The sequence below is a fragment of the Amphimedon queenslandica genome, unplaced genomic scaffold (genome assembly GCF_000090795.2).
Source record: "Amphimedon queenslandica unplaced genomic scaffold, v1.1 AMPQUscaffold_13448, whole genome shotgun sequence".
NCBI lineage: Eukaryota > Metazoa > Porifera > Demospongiae > Haplosclerida > Niphatidae > Amphimedon > Amphimedon queenslandica.
In genome coordinates, this window is record NW_003546316.1 from 148,745 (window position 1) to 164,474 (window position 15,730).

Here is a 15,730-nt window from a genome sequence, read left to right on the forward strand (position 1 = left end):
ATTTAAATTGGATATGATAGAAATAGAATTAAAATTTTAATTTTGATAATAATATAATATGTCTAATAATAATAATAATAATAATAATAATAATAATAATAATAATAATAATAATAAATGCTCTAATATTTCTGCAAGTCAATAATTTGTAGCGGATGAAAGCGATTTTTATTACAAACAGAGAGATCATGTGACCTCAAGTCTCATGCTCAACAAAATGACGTCTAAGGAAGAGGAACAATGACTTCGACACAATTAGCTGGAAAGTTTCCAAATTCTCCCGTAGTTACGTTTTCTCCCATGTACATATTCTTTGCTTCATGAGATAATAAGATAATCATATCACCAGTCTAGGAAGGGAAAGAGAGAGAGAAAGAAAGACAAAGAGTCACTTGAATCCTTCAAAACTATAATTATATTAGGATCTACATTTATCTCATTTCTATACCTGTACTCTCATTTCAAGGGATGAAGCTGGCTCAAAGTTACGTATTGCCTTAGCTTTAGGCATCAGATCTGAGAGCTCTTCTGATTTAACCTTCTTTTGCGATTTGGGGGCAGCAGCTGAAACAAAAACAAAGTAAAAGAAGAGACATTCATTCTACAATCATCATTTTCATCAAACTACCGTACATACATGTACATGTACATATACTTATTAAAGATACATGAAATCACAAATCGTACATGTACATGTACATGTACCTTTTGAAACTGATCCAGAGTCTTTGGGTAGGTCCTTTGTAATTTTGACAAAACTCAGTGGGAACATACCCGTCCTATCTCCTACACTCCCATTGCACCACTCGTCATTGATCCATTCAGTGAGTGTTATCTTCTCCCCAGCTTTAAAGGAAAGGTCTCCAAGATTATCGGACACGTAATCAAAAAGCGCTTCACACTCTCCGGTGGGGGTTTTCGGCGGCTCTGGAGTGGGTGTGGCTTCATCAATCTATACATTGAATCACACTTAATTAATATTTTTTAAAACCATAATACTTTTGGTTCTTCTTTTGTCGTCTTCATAGGCAGGGACTCAGGTACGTGGCTGATGAAACCAGACGGGAACATCCCCTCTCTTCCGTCCAGCTGACCGTAAATCCACTCATCACTGACTTTCGATAGTAGCGTTATCATATCGCCTTCCTAAGGATTGAAAATAAGTTTAAATTGTATCCCTCCCTCTCTCTCTCTCTCTCTCACTTTGAATGAAAGGTCTCCTTCCTCTCCGTCATAATCAAACAAAGCTTTGACAACGTTTTCATTTTTATTCTCTTCTTCTCCTCCTCCTCCTCCTCCTACTATTCCAACGGGCGTGTCAACTTTCACATCAACAAAAACTTGCGGGAACATCCCACTCCTCCCGTTGGTCATCCCCCTCAGCCAGCTATCGTCAATCCTCTCCGTTATTTCTATCAAGTCTCCGACATCAAACGAGAGGTCATCCGGACTCTCTCCAACAAAAGTCTCGGTTGCAATGCAATAAGGACCGCTAGGGAAAGAAATAATTCCACAAATACTCATAATTAGAAAACGTACTCTGGGATATCGTATTCGGGAGATGCAGGTTGAAGCTCTTCAATTGCATCGGGTGGGAGGTCCTCCTACAGTTAATTAAAAGTTATTAAATATAATATTAATTAAAACGTATCGCTCTATAAATGTACATGTACATGTTACTTACAACAACTTCAACAAAAGATTTCGGGAAGATCCCTTCCTCTCCTTTTAGGGTCCTCCCTCTCAGCCACTCGTCTCCGCCCACTCTTGAAATGAGCATAATAAGAGTACCTTCCTTGAATGAGAGTTCGTCTGAAGACCCTGTGAAGAAAAAACCCAACAAATGGTTTCATAATACACATGTACATGTACATGTACGTCACTTACTTCCTTCGAAAGCTGTCATAGCCACTGCACAGGGACCATCCTCCATCTTAAAAAGAAAAAGAAAAAAATAAGAGAAAATCATACATGTACACATATACTCAATTACATGGACATTATTCTCAATAATACTTTACAGTACCGTACCACTTTATCTTGGCCTGGTAGCCTCTTTATTATCTTCATCTCTTTTGCTAGTATCAATCCTTCCTGCATGTCGTTATCAGCATTACAGGCATAGTACCAATGATCATCAATCTTTTCTATCAGCTCTATAACATCGCCTTCCTGTAAGCATGTAAGAAAAGAAATAGAGAAAGTAGATATAAAGATATATGAGAGAGAAAGAGAGAGAGAGGAGTTCATACATAGTAGGATAATTCATCAGCTTCTGGTGCTTCTTTATTCGTCTTTGCAATCCCGTGAGGATTAGAACACTGTAGTGAGAAAGAAATGTATAATATCATTAGTGTAGCATCTGCTTCAAAATTGGGGCAAAAAGCATGGGCTATATAGTACAGGGTGTTTTGCCAAAAATGGGTAGGAGAAAATTCTCCAATTTTAAATTATAATTTCTAATACATACATGTATTCTGCATGTTCTTATGTTATGTAGAAAGTTTGAGTTAAAAACTACATTAGCCTAATGTCTGCTGGCAATAACAATAGCTAATAATAACCATTAATAACCATTAATAACCATTAATAACCATTAATAACTAATAATAACTATTAATAACTACTCACCACATATCTATATAGTGGGTGGCCTGGTTCAGGGCGAGGAGGTAGAGGAGGAGGAGCATCAGAATCCTATTATCATATCATTATGATATCCTTTAATAACGTAAATGTAACTGACCTCTTTGCTAGCAGTACCTCTACGAGCAGTCGGGACAGGAGGGCCATCCTATCAGGTAGCAGTGTACATGTACATGTATAGCAACGAGTCACTTACCTTATTTGGTGGCTTGCTTCTGGTCGATGGAACAGGAGGAGTGGGTCTATAAAGAGAGAGAGAGAGAGAAGAGATAAATAAATCACAACTTAAGCTGGGCTTAGAATATTCTTATTGCAGCCAGAAGTGCTGTATATCACAAAGGCTTAACACAATAACAGTTTAGGTTTCTATTTGGGAATTAAACAATTGCGCTACATACATGTACACGTACATGTACATGAACTTTGTCACAATACAATATGTCTTACTTAGGAGGTGCTGTTCCAGGGGGTCTGGCTGGCTTTGGTTTAGGTCCCTGACCAGGTCTGGAAGGGGGTGGAGCCTTAGTGGGGCCACTAGTTGGTCTGGTAGGTGGGGCATTAGAGGGTGTGGCACTGGATAAGGAACGAGGAGGAGGGGGCTCCTCGGTCTTGTCCTCATCCTTAGATTTAGGAGGTGGTGGACGTGGTTTAGCTTGAGGAGGTGGGCGGGGTTTAGCCGGTGGAGGTGATGTTTCCCTAACAGTAGGTGTGTCTGATGGGAGTGGCTCTTCACTACCAGCGTCCGTTTTACTTATACTTCGTTTTGGTACTACAGGAGGTTTTTTAGGAGGTGGGCGTGTTGCCACTACTGGGGGCGTGGCCTCTTTCTTAACTTCATCTTGTATGGGTTCAGTGGGTGTAGCAGTTTCTACATTAGTGGGTGTGGTCTCGGTCTCTTCAACGCTACTCACACTCGGTATTTTCTTAGGGCGTGGCTTTGGCTTCATTGGAGGCTGGGCTTTGACCTCACTGCCACTATCCTGCCTTGGTACTGGTTTGGGTGGTTGTGGCCTAGAAGGGGGCGGAGTCTTTTCTGCATCCTGATCATGATCATCATCCGATTTTGTTTTTGGAGGCAGAGGTCTCGGACGAGAAGTGGGCGGAGTTTTATTTTCTTCCTTGCTTTTCTCTGGAATGGGAGGGGCAGCTTTTGGAGGTGGAGGCCTCGAACGAGAAGTGGACGGAGTTTCATTAGTTTCCTGAGGAGGTGTGGCCACTGGAGGCAGCGGTTTAGAGCGAGGAGTAGGTGTGGCCTTGACACCTTCATCTTTACTGATCGTCCTTGGCAACGGTGGCCTCGGGCGTGCTGTAGGAGCGGCAGTGGGCATGGCCTTATCTTCAGTCACCTCCTCTTTCTTGACTTGAGGGGGAGGCGGTCGCGGTCTTGAACTCGGTGGCTTAGTTGGAGGTGATTTCTTGGGTGGAGACGGAGAGGTCTTAGAATCGGTCAGTTTCGGTTGAGCACTCGGACGCGGTGAGCTCGGCACTGGAGGAGGCGTGTCTTTAGAACTAGGCATGGCCTCTCCTAAACTGGTTTGACTGGTTGAGGGTGATACTTCAGCGTAAAGATGAGTCGGTGACTCCACTTCTTCCCTCGTTTCTTCTTTTCCTTGAGTGGGCGGAGGAAGAGGACGAGAAGTAGGAGGCGGTCTCGAACGAGATGTGGGCAGGGCCGACGGACGAGAGACAGGAGGAGGAGGAGCTTTATGAGTTGGGACTAAACGCTTATCCGACTTGGCACCAGAAACCGGCTCAATAGAATCAGCCGAGGATTTACTGAGTGTTTTACTAGAAACTGGCTCAGTATACTCAGAGGCAGGAGTAGGAGCTTGAGGTATCATATACTCTACTTCAGGTGTTGTACTATTAGCTGGAGTAGGGATGAGTGCTGTGTACTCTGAAGGAGCCTCGGTGCTTGGAACGGGAGGAGCTTTAGATTGAGGAGGTGGTGGGCGTGTACGACCGGCAGGAGGGGGAGGAGCCTTACGTACATGGGGACTACCTGTAAAGGAAAGGTAAGAAGGAGAAAATAATTTATTACTCTTATACAACGTTTACACTACAGAAGTGGGCCAAACTGTGCTGAGCCAGGCTGAGCTGGCCCTGCTGTACTAATCATGCTGGCCTGGTTTGGCCCAGCTCACTTCAGCTCAGTTTGGTTACTGTTTACACTATCAAATGAAACTGTGCTGGCCCACTTTAAACAGGGCTGGCTCAGTTAAAGAAACTAGTGTAAACACAGTATAAGAATTGTGTGGATTTGGCCCTCACTAATTTTATTTTAGCTGTGTAAATTTTAAGCAATAAGCATATCACTTTAACTTTTAAAAAATCCTTAATAAAGCTATGAGAATACATTGTACCTGTACCTATACATGTAGTAATGTACATGTACAATACTTTACCTCTTGATGGACGACGTTCAGTTATATCCTTAGGACTACTAGACCCTTGATCATCCTGCCCTCCTCTTAAAGGGAGAGGAGGTGACCCTCGTACTGGTTTAGGTGGAGCTGGACCTCTTTTAGGGAGTGGCTCCGATTCTTTATCAAGGATTGCCTTGGAAACGGGCGGAGACCGATTCGGTTTAGGAGGCGGAATCTTTACTTCAGTGGGAGGCTCAGGAGGAGGCTCTGTTGGCATGGGAGGGTCGGTCTAGGGAAAAGTAAAATCTGGTACCAATGTTTGAGAACATGAAGTATTTAAATTCTGGGTGACACATCAATACGTGTACATGGTATATAAAATTCTTGTTACTGAATGGGACTTAAGTTATTACAATTCTCAAATGAACTACAAATGGTGTATGTCAAATTGCCAATTAGAAATTGAAAGAGACTACAATGCATTGGGAAAAACTAATAATTATACACCACTTACTGTAGGCGTGGCTGCTTTTGCAGGTGGAGGAATGACATCTGATGTCATTGGCTGGGCAGAAACAACAGTAATATCCATCCTAAGAGAGAGAGAGAGAGAGCATATATACATGTAATTAATACTTAATAGTAATAAAGAGTACATTGACACAATGTATGTGCTCTTGATGCAATTAAAGATAATTAACATTCTTAAGGCATCAAAAATGTTGTACAAGTACATGTACAGTGTACATGTACTTCATGAATCATTAGAACAGATTATTAGTCTAGAACAAATTATTAGTCTAGAACAAATTATTAGTTACTTTTTAGATGACGAAGCAGGAGGTTTGCTAGGTCGACCTGTACAAAGAAAAGAAGACAAGAATAGAATAAGGGAGATGAATCAGGTCATTATGATTATGCTCAAATTAAGATGAGTCGTACTTGCTGGTGCTTTTGCTGGACGAGGAGCTGGTGGACGAGATTTGGGAAGAGCCTGTCCTTTATCAGCTTCATCTTCGGCACCATCAGACAACTACATGTACACAATACATGTACGTTAATACATGTAATAGTGAAACTTGTAAATAAAACACATTTTGGACACCAACAAAGCAGCTTTTGTTAAAGAGATGTTTTATAAGGTGCATGTACATGTACATGCATGATAAAGTTTTTTTCAATATTAGAATTATCACCGGAAGTAATCCAATAAATTCAAACAATTCAAACTATCAAAACCTTCGCCTACACAAAGCTAACAAATACGTATACAAAGGAACACGTTGCATTTGAGATAATGTGTACCCCCACATACTTTGGTGGCCGAAGGTCTTTTTGTATAAGGTGCAGGAGGGGGCGGGGGCCCACGCCCACTTTTAGTCTTCGTCAATTCTGTAGGACTCACTGGAGGTATGTCCTCTGGTGCTGGACGAGGTGGGATTGGAAGCTCTGAGGATAAAAATGGCTATAAATATGGATGAGAGACTCTCTCTAACCTGTTTGTACTCCAGCAGGTCCTGTTGAAGGGCGGGATGGAGGACCGCCTGGTTTTCGACTAGGGACGTATGCTTTAGGTGGAGGAGGTCTGGAGGGCTCCGCCATTGCTTTCTCTCAGTCTCTGTTAGGCTGTAGTTTTTAAAAGCATTTCACAAACATTCTCCTTCAGAAGAAAATGGGCGAGTCTTTTAGAATTAGGCGACACGCCCTTCAATTGAGATTACATCACGTGACTCGAGTAGATAGCCCACGTGTTCTCACGTGTCCCTGCCAAAGGAGGAGACTCAGGAGAGGCTGGTTACAAAAATAAAAATGGCGTCTGACAGGCATTCTTATAGCAAAGCTGAGGGCAAACCGAAAATCCGAATTCAAGTACAATAGCCTTATTATTATCTATGGAATATGTATTTGTTATAGTTAAATGAAGAAGAGAAAGCTGTCTTAGTGGAATGTAGAAGGAACTCCCTTATTAGAGGCACGTAATAACAATAATAATTAATAATGATGACAATAATATATTTGTATATTAGGAGCAGCGGTGGGTTTGGGTAGTATTTTAGGATTAAGATACCTCATGTCGCAAGGTAATGGTTAATACTAATCCTGATATCTTTTAATACAATCACCTTATGTCATTCTTTTCCAATTTTTCATTTCCTGATTTTCCTCTCCTAATAATTAGGCAAAGTTCCTGCACACGTGATGCGGTGGCCTGTCTTCTATTATTCCGGTGTATTTTTCCTAATGGGCATGCTTGGTGTATCCTCCTACAGGAAGAGATGTTTAGATAAACTAATGGCACTTGAGAACTCGAATCTTGCCAACATGATGAGAGACATCAAGGCAGGGTAAGTCATGTGACTTCATTATCATGTGATACAACCCGATATTAGGAGGACACCGAATTTTGAGAATAGGACAGGTGAGATATTGGCCCATGGCTACTTTATGAATGTGAATTTGTGACTTTTTTAGATAATTTTGAGAGAAAAGGGGCCTTAAAGGGGTATCCTGATACTATAATCGATAAAGATGAGAGCCAAGTCTCTTCATTGTTGAAGAAAGAGGATGAGAGTGAGAGAGGCATATGCTATGGTAATTCTATTATATTTGTTTCAGATGCTTTCCCTGCTGTCAGCAGCAGCTCAAAGCAACCGCCTTTAATGGGAGACTTCTATAATGATAAGAAAAGGTATACACAATCTGTTATTATTATTATTATTATTATTTGTTTGTTTGTTTGTTTGTTTGTGCAGTGATGACAAGAAAGGTAAAACTTTTGATGAGATAAGAGAAGAGAACAGAGCAAAACAAATGCAGAGAAGATACCCTCAAAGAACCAGAGAAGACGAGGGACAGCAGACACGCCCACAATCTACACGAAAAAGTGAAGGTATACTAGTATTAGCAAAAGTACATAACATTAGTACTCTTGCTATTAGTATGGTAAGGTATTAGTGTTTGCACTACTTTCATAGTAGGAACCAATGTATCTAGACCAGTGAAGAGGAATGAATACGGTGACATTGTTTATGATGATAAATGATGAAAGGGACTCTGGACTACTTCGCTCTTTCATTTCAAGAATTAAGAACTCAAACATTTTTGTAGGAAACTAGAATAAGCAGATACTTTATTATTATTATTGTTATTATTATTATTATGTTAAAAGAGCATAATGTATGTAGCTGTATAGCAATCGCAGGCAGTAGATTTCAATAAGATAATAATTTTTATGTGAAAAAGCTTCATAAATGTAATAAAAAATAGGATAAAATATATAGTCCTTTACTAAATAATACAAAAGCTTTATAAAAAGTTCCTTATAAACACTAAAAAATCTAATATCTTAAAACTAAGTAAGTGAGAGTGTCCAAAAACACAACCAAATCAAAACAAGTGTGACTATCCATTAAAAAATAAGTTAGACTCAAAGAGAGGTCTCACACCTATCCCCAGTATAAGCAGGAGGACACTGACAGATAAACTGCATGTTATAGGTCACTGGATTGGGATGAGGAGTGCAGGTACCATTGTTCATGCATGGATTTGTTGTACAGTCATTGAAATACTGACAGTTGGAGCCAAAATAGTTGTCAGGACATGAGCACATTAGCTGTGGTGTATCTGTGCAAGTACCATTGTTAAGACAAGGGGAAGAGGAACAGGTACGTGATGGGCAAGGGCCAGTGACAAAATCACCCATTGTATCAGCACCGAGTTCCTACAGAGGAGACAAAAAATTTAAAAAGATTATTATACATTGTTATAGACAGGAAAAAACTGGGCATCTTTCATGATTTATATCACATTGTGTGAAGCAAAAAATCAATGCATATGTAATTTTATTATCATTACCTGCCAGTAAGCTGGATTAGATGCATTAGTACCAATGTAACACAGGTTGGGGTTGAAGAATGATCTGACTACATTAACCCTCCTTACTCCACTGAGACCATCAATGTTAGTCAGAAGTGGGTTTTGTATGATGTTAATCATATCAGCATCACGTAAGCTATTGAAACCAGTGATACTCCTCAGAAGCTAAAGAAAGAAAAAAAGAACTTAAATTATCTTTCTACCACCCACCCCCCTCATCTCTTCCTCTCTTCCCCTTTTTCTTACATTGTTTCTATAGAACCATATACTAGTAGCACGGTACAGTGAAGTGAAGGATGTTATGGTAGACATACTGATACCATTCAATATAATGGTCTCAGCAAAGACAATGTTATTAGTACCAGACATGTCTCGTAAATTAGGGCAATTTTGTATCGATATAACATCTAAGAAAGTATCATAATAATAATAATAATATCATTATAATTAATAATAATAGAACTTACTGGTAACATTCTCAAATATTCTAAGTCCATCAAGATCAACTAGTGCAGGATCATTATGAATACCAATGCTGTGTACATTGGTCCTGTAGTCTGGTGGTAGGTTGGCTCCAAGATCCTCCAGTGTTACCAGATTCTGTGCATTATTAATGACTAGTTCATTGATTGATGCAAGGTTCTCAAGCCCCTTCAATGATGTGAGATCAGGCTGGTTCTCAATAACAAGAGATGAAAGAGACTGTGAAATAAAATAAAAGAAAGAGAGAGGAGAAAAAGAAAGAGAGAGAGAGAGATAAAGAAAAGAGAAAAAGAAATTATTCTTAATTGTTTTTGTAGTAAGATTGAGGGGGTGGTGATTTTTTGATCCAATTTATAAACAAAAACGACAGGTAACATTTTAAACCGGCCAATTTTAATAATGGTCTAACTTTAAAATTTTAAGTTGGAATTGGCTCAAAATTTCAACATAGCATAAGGACATCAATATGTATCAGAATACATAATAAAAATTGGGGGTAGCTTTTGAGCCATTTTTTGGAAAAAAAGCATGGGCTATACTATAGTACAGGGAATTTTTCAGAAATTGGACATTTTCTAACAATGATCATAATGCAATTATAAGTACCTGAACATTGACCAATGAAGATAGATTTGCTACACCATCAAACTCCAAAGTCAAACCAGATATTGCAGTACATACTGTCAGTCTGTCTGATGATAGCTTCGATGGTACTTTGATAGTACTGCCCATTGAGTACATGGTACAGGTTCTGTTGAATGTAACAATAAGGGTCCCTGCTAAGCTTACAGCTTCGTCATTATCAGTAGCTACTATTTCAATGTATCTATGTAAAATAAAACACAAGACGATAATACATAGCTTCTTTCTCTTTTCTTTGATTATCTTCCCCTCTCTGTTTCTTTCTCTCTAATTCTCTCTTACCTGTTTTCAAAAACATTTGGTTGGTTTTCAAGTAAACTGCTCATGCGTGAATAAGAATAAGTTAATGTTCTCAATGCATTGTTATAGTTAACCGAACTGCTTGTTCCCTCAAGTAAAATGTATGTTGCATTACTAGATGGATTCTGGAAATTAAAAAACAAACAATAATTACAAGTTCTTCATAGCAAATTGCAAATGTACATGTACTGTATTATTAACAATCACATTATGACATACTAAAGTTATTCCTGATATTCCAGTTAGTGACAATGATATCATCTCACTATCGGTGTGAACAGGGTTAAGGAGATGAATTGATATTTGAGATATCATGTTAGAATCGTCTGATACGACGACACTAGTTGACACCTGTAACTCTGTTTGACCATCAATCACGGATACGCTACCAGACGACTAAAAAGTAAAAGATTATAATAATAATAGTAAACTATTTTCTCTTCTCATTTCCATCCCTACCTCTCCATCAATCAGTACTCTGGGTCTACTATTTCTGAATGTGACGTCAATAAAACTGTATGCTGGTTTGCTCACAAAATCACCATCGCTTACAGTTACCATGACAACAGCGGAGGAGCCATTGGCACGGTCAGAAGAAGGTCTGAAGTAAATGTGATCCCTCAAGAGGTTCTGGAAGAAGAGAGAGGGCAGAGAGCCAGATTGTGTGATATAGAAAGAAATTGGAGTGAAGGAGATAATGAGATCTGAAGGAATAGGAGTACTGCAAGAACAAGATGGTGAAGAAATACTAGAAAAGGTAAAAATGATTTCATCACCATTTATTATTATTATTATTATTATTATTAATTATTATTATTATTTTTTTTTTTATTACTTCAGGTAGCATGTTCCAGTAGGCGTTGAAATACTGCAAGCTCCTACATCAGAAACTATTGCATCACCTTCAGTAGACAAAACCAGAGTGATATTCATGCTCAGTATAACGCTGTTAGAATCAGAATCAGTGACACTGGTATATTCAGCATCAGCAATCTTGACTTGATTCACAGCTTGATACTCCCAGACAACAGAAGTTGTGTAGTTGATTCCATTTGATTCAAGACCGTTGAGATCAACTATCGGAACGTGATCATTGATCAAAATCATGTTAATTATGATCGAGCAGCTGACAGCTGTTGATGGGTCTGGCTGATGGAGAATGACTCGTATCTGTCGTATAGCAGAATTTGGCTCCTCTTCACCATTAAAGAATATTAATAAACGAAGAAAACTCTGGAGAGAGAGAGAAGATAATAGATAATGTTATTATAAATTTATTTAAAATTCAAACCTGATATTCAGCTGCAGTTCCATTTCCCTCTATCCTCAGTGAAGTATCATTAACCCCTACTGTAACATGCAATCCACTCACTGCACTCTGAGGTAGACTAATAAAGTCACCACTGAACCCGTTAACAATCATCACATCAGCTCCGCTAATCACATGATCAGAGTCAAGATCACTAACGCTGACAGAGGGCCCAATAAAAATGGCTTCCCCGGACCCCTCAGTGAATTGGTTAGTCTGTCCATCACAAGTGAGTATCAGTGGGTTATCATTAATCAATGAGACTGATACTGTGCTTTGTATTATATCACTACTGAATATGCCATCATTTACTCTGTACTGGATGGATCTGTTACCCATTGATGGCTCAGGTGCTGTGTTAGTGTAGGTAATGGTAGAGAGGATCTGTTGATAGATTAGTAATGGAGCAGGACCAGAGATTGTAATACTGTGTGGAGTAACTGTATGAGAAAAAAAAGAAAAGAATAAGCTAACCTCAGCTAAATGTTACATATTCACATTAGGCTTTATTGTATGAGTACATGTACAAATGTATACGTACCTGCTGCATTTGAACCATTTGGCAAAAAGGACATACTCAAATTCAACTTCTCACTAGTACCATCAAGAGCTCCAACCAGCCTAACAGTAGCTTCATGAATAAAGAATATCTCATTATTATCATAGTCAGTGATCACTGGCTGATTGATGGCACCAACAGGTAGGACTGTAGCAGAACCAGCTGCCTCAGTAAAAACTGCTTCAGTATTCCCTCCAAAACTGAGCATTGGAGGATTATTGTTGATAGGTATTACATTGATGATAGTGGATACAGATGAAGAAGGGAAGGCTCCATTAGTAGCAGTAATTGTTAGTTCCCTGGGGCCTGGCAATGGCTCAGAATCATTAATGGTTGTATAAGAATATGACAATGAGTCAAGAATAGCCTATAGGAAAGAAAGAAAGTTTATTTTATAGAAAAAAAATACATAAACATTCCCATTTCTAAATTACTATCTTTTCTTTTACTTACCTGATAAGTTGATATACTGTCAACAGTAGTGATACTGATAGTATCAGAGCTTGTTATGACATCACCAAATGCAGTGACAGATATTTCCTCATCCCCCAGACTATCACTCAATGATATATTAAGACTATATACTTGAGCTCCCTCATCAGGATCGTACAACAGGAAGCCATACAGTTCTATAGTCGTGTTCCCTTCATAGAAAGGAAATATCAACATAGTTCCATTTAATTGTAGTGGGTTATCGTCCACAGTTAAGACACGGATGGTAAGAGTGGTCTGTGTAGTGAATGCTCCATCAGATACAGTAATAGTCAGTGTCCTGTTACCAAGAGTAGGCTCTGATGCTGTATTACTGTAACTTAGTGAACGAATGAGCTCTTGATAATTAGAGACTGAGGAAGGTCCCACGAATGATAGCTGGGTCTGACCACCACTAGCTTCAAAATAAATTCCAGCCGGTATCAGGCTGGTGTCCACAGAGAGTGACTCATGCCCACTGTCTCTTATATCACCCGGTGTTAAGATCAGTGTTGCATTGTGTATAGGGAAATCAGTATCAAGATCAGTTAGAGTGAAATCAATGATCATTGAGATTAGTAAGCTACCACTCCCTTCTCTATAGTCAACCATTGTAGCATTGGTAGCTATGACTGGAGCATTGTCATTAACAGTGATGACATTAACAGAATAGTTCAGGCTATACATAGGGCACTGCTCCGATAACAGTGCTATACTACCCAAACGAAGACCTTTGGTTGGTTCTGGGACAGGGTTTTCGTACCGTAGGGTCCGGAGAACATTTTGATAAGTGGCAATAGATGCAGGACCACTTATTTCAATAGCACGACCATTAGACAAAGTCATATCTTGAACCATCAGTGGGAGGCCAGTTGTATTGACAGTTAGCCTTTCTAGACTGTTTCCATTTAATAGTGTTACCTGAACACCAGAGATGATTTGATGAGAAATATTATGTTGATCAGAATCAGTTAGCATCAAGCCTAATCCCAGCCCAATATCAAGGTAATGATCGCCTTCGGTGAAATCAATTTGAGACAAAGATGATGTAATCACAGGACAATTATCATCAATGACACTAACAGTGATGTTAATGGCTAGAGTATTGGAATGATGGACTCCATCAAAGACTGATAGTTCAACCATCCTACCACCAGGATACGGCTCTGAGAATCCATTGAAGTAGTGGAGAGAAGAGAGGAGAGACTCATAAGTTGCAGGTGATCCTGCACCACTGATAGTAATAGTAGACGTATTAGTAGAGTATGATACAGAGAGTGAATTGTATAGTGACTTGTTTAATGCAAGGCCTTCACTGCAGTAATAAAAGCAATCAAAATCGGATGGGCAAGCAAAAGTATGTTCATCATCTTGACAGCTAGTCTCTACTGATAGTATTATCAGAGCTTCTTCTATATTGCTTTGGAGTAGATCAGGCTCGATGAGTTGCAGTGAACTGGTAATGGATACAAGGCCAGCCTCTTCTGTATAAGTATAGCTGGATTGGCTGATGACTAATATGGGTGACTCATCATTGCTATCTGTGACTGTAATGAGGAGATGAGAGGTTCCAGTTAGTCCTCCACCATCACTAGCAACGAGTGTTAGATTATAACTACTGACGGTCTCATGATCCAATGGGCCATTGACTCTAATCATTCCGTTTGAAGGCATAATGGTAAAAGCTTCACCCACATTCCCACCTACTATTGCGTAAGTGACTGTTCCGTTTTCACCCTCGTCAGGATCTGTGGCTGTCACCGTCGTAACAAAAGTGTTAACAGGATAAATTTCTGGTATGGATTCAGTATAAATGCTTTGAGTAAACGATGGTTGATTATCGTTAACGTCCAGTATACGCATGTTAACAATGACATTGGACGAATGGAGGCCATCGGATACACTAACTACCAGCACGCAGTTTGACAGTGACTCACGATCGAATGGCTGCAATAGACTCAATACACCATCCCCACTGCTAATGGCCACAGCACCACTCAAGCAAGAGCTCAGTAGAGAATAGTTCAATGGATTGAGGACTTCAATACTATTATCAGGATCTTGTGCTAAGACTGTAAACTGAGGTTCCACTGTGTTCTCATATACAGTGAAATTATACACTTGATTTAGGAATGAAGGTGGATTATCATTGACATTAGTAACAGTTATATTAACAACTGCAGTGGATACTTGCTCTTGTATACCAGAGTCTCGTGCTAGTACATCAAAGACTATTGATGTCTCTGTTTCATAATCCAACTCTCCCACTAGACTAATGACACCAGTGGTAGCATCAATGATGAAGGTAACTGTCCCAGTTATCTCATACACTATACGCGAGTTAGAGCCTGAATCAACATCACGAGCTTGAACTGTAAGTATAGTTGATCCGAATGAAGCATCCTCTGGTACTGTAGCTGGATACATGTCTTGACTAAATACTGGTGCATTGTCGTTAGCATCAGCTACATTAATGGTCACTGGTACATTAGACTGGCGGGATGGGGTACCAGAGTCTTGGCACGTGACAATAAAATCAAACATTTGTTCTTTTTCGTAGTCCAGTGCCATCGTTAGTGTGATGACTCCGGTTGATGAGTTAATGGTGAAAGGTAAAAGGCTTTGACCACTGCCTGACATATCAATGATATCTCTTAGTGAGTATGTTAAAGCAGAGTTGATGCTTGATACGTCTGAATCGGATGCTGACACAGTTAAAAGTGACTGACCAACAGGAGTGTCTTCAGATACATTCAACTGGTAAAATGGTAAGTCAAACAATGGTGCATTGTCATTGATATCAATAACGACAATGGATACTGGAGCTGAGCTGCTCTGTACAACAGATCCATAAGAGTCCTCAGCAGTTACATTGAAAGATAAAGCAGTGGTTATCTCAGCATCAAAGACAGCAGCCGTTAGTATGACACTGGTACTCTGGTCAATGGTAAACCGGTCAGCATCTTTACCACTTATGTAATAGGTTATCTGGTTGCTAGGGAGGTCCCCATCACTAGCGGCAACAGAAACACCCACGCTAGTACCAACAGGACTGTTCTCATTAATTTGACCACTGTA

The 15,730-nt window shown here is 39.6% G+C and overlaps 3 protein-coding genes across 4 annotated transcripts in view; 1 reads left to right on the forward strand and 2 right to left on the reverse strand.

The window, feature by feature from the left end:
• Position 1: 1 nt before the first annotated feature.
• On the reverse strand, positions 2-6,703 carry LOC100641041 (proline-rich extensin-like protein EPR1). The gene is made up of 20 exons (XM_019995277.1): positions 6,509-6,703; positions 6,328-6,461; positions 5,955-6,045; positions 5,834-5,870; positions 5,527-5,605; positions 5,052-5,301; positions 3,094-4,648; positions 2,843-2,888; positions 2,747-2,794; positions 2,632-2,697; positions 2,253-2,321; positions 2,032-2,172; positions 1,888-1,933; positions 1,685-1,821; positions 1,540-1,604; positions 1,204-1,492; positions 1,000-1,146; positions 706-952; positions 449-564; positions 2-350 (listed from the first exon to the last, which is right to left on the reverse strand). The coding sequence occupies exons 1-20, from the start codon at positions 6,612-6,614 to the stop codon at positions 225-227; spliced, it is 3,795 nt and encodes a 1,264-aa protein (XP_019850836.1). The 5' UTR covers positions 6,615-6,703; the 3' UTR covers positions 2-224.
• A 79-nt stretch (positions 6,704-6,782) lies between these two features.
• On the forward strand, positions 6,783-8,200 carry LOC109581290 (uncharacterized). 2 transcript variants are annotated; one of them, XM_019995283.1, is made up of 9 exons: positions 6,783-6,881; positions 6,927-6,984; positions 7,040-7,093; positions 7,192-7,357; positions 7,403-7,431; positions 7,485-7,583; positions 7,629-7,701; positions 7,766-7,902; positions 7,988-8,200. In XM_019995283.1, the coding sequence occupies exons 1-9, from the start codon at positions 6,822-6,824 to the stop codon at positions 8,053-8,055; spliced, it is 744 nt and encodes a 247-aa protein (XP_019850842.1). In that variant the 5' UTR covers positions 6,783-6,821; the 3' UTR covers positions 8,056-8,200. The 2 variants fall into 2 exon arrangements, with proteins under 2 accessions (XP_019850842.1, XP_019850843.1); XM_019995284.1 differs by having other exon boundaries at positions 7,991-8,200.
• A 60-nt stretch (positions 8,201-8,260) lies between these two features.
• The window catches only part of LOC109581300 (protocadherin Fat 4-like), a 19,123-nt gene continuing 11,653 nt past the window's right edge, over positions 8,261-15,730 (reverse strand). Inside the window, exons 2-13 of the mRNA XM_019995310.1 lie at positions 12,635-15,725; positions 12,164-12,548; positions 11,605-12,062; positions 11,149-11,546; positions 10,773-11,061; positions 10,533-10,709; positions 10,296-10,438; positions 9,978-10,197; positions 9,356-9,590; positions 9,135-9,295; positions 8,868-9,053; positions 8,261-8,733 (exon numbers count right to left, since the gene is read on the reverse strand). Coding sequence (XP_019850869.1) covers positions 8,440-8,733; positions 8,868-9,053; positions 9,135-9,295; positions 9,356-9,590; positions 9,978-10,197; positions 10,296-10,438; positions 10,533-10,709; positions 10,773-11,061; positions 11,149-11,546; positions 11,605-12,062; positions 12,164-12,548; positions 12,635-15,725 — 6,037 coding nt within the window. The 3' untranslated portion in view covers positions 8,261-8,439. The remainder of the gene's footprint in view (positions 8,734-8,867; positions 9,054-9,134; positions 9,296-9,355; positions 9,591-9,977; positions 10,198-10,295; positions 10,439-10,532; positions 10,710-10,772; positions 11,062-11,148; positions 11,547-11,604; positions 12,063-12,163; positions 12,549-12,634; positions 15,726-15,730) is intronic.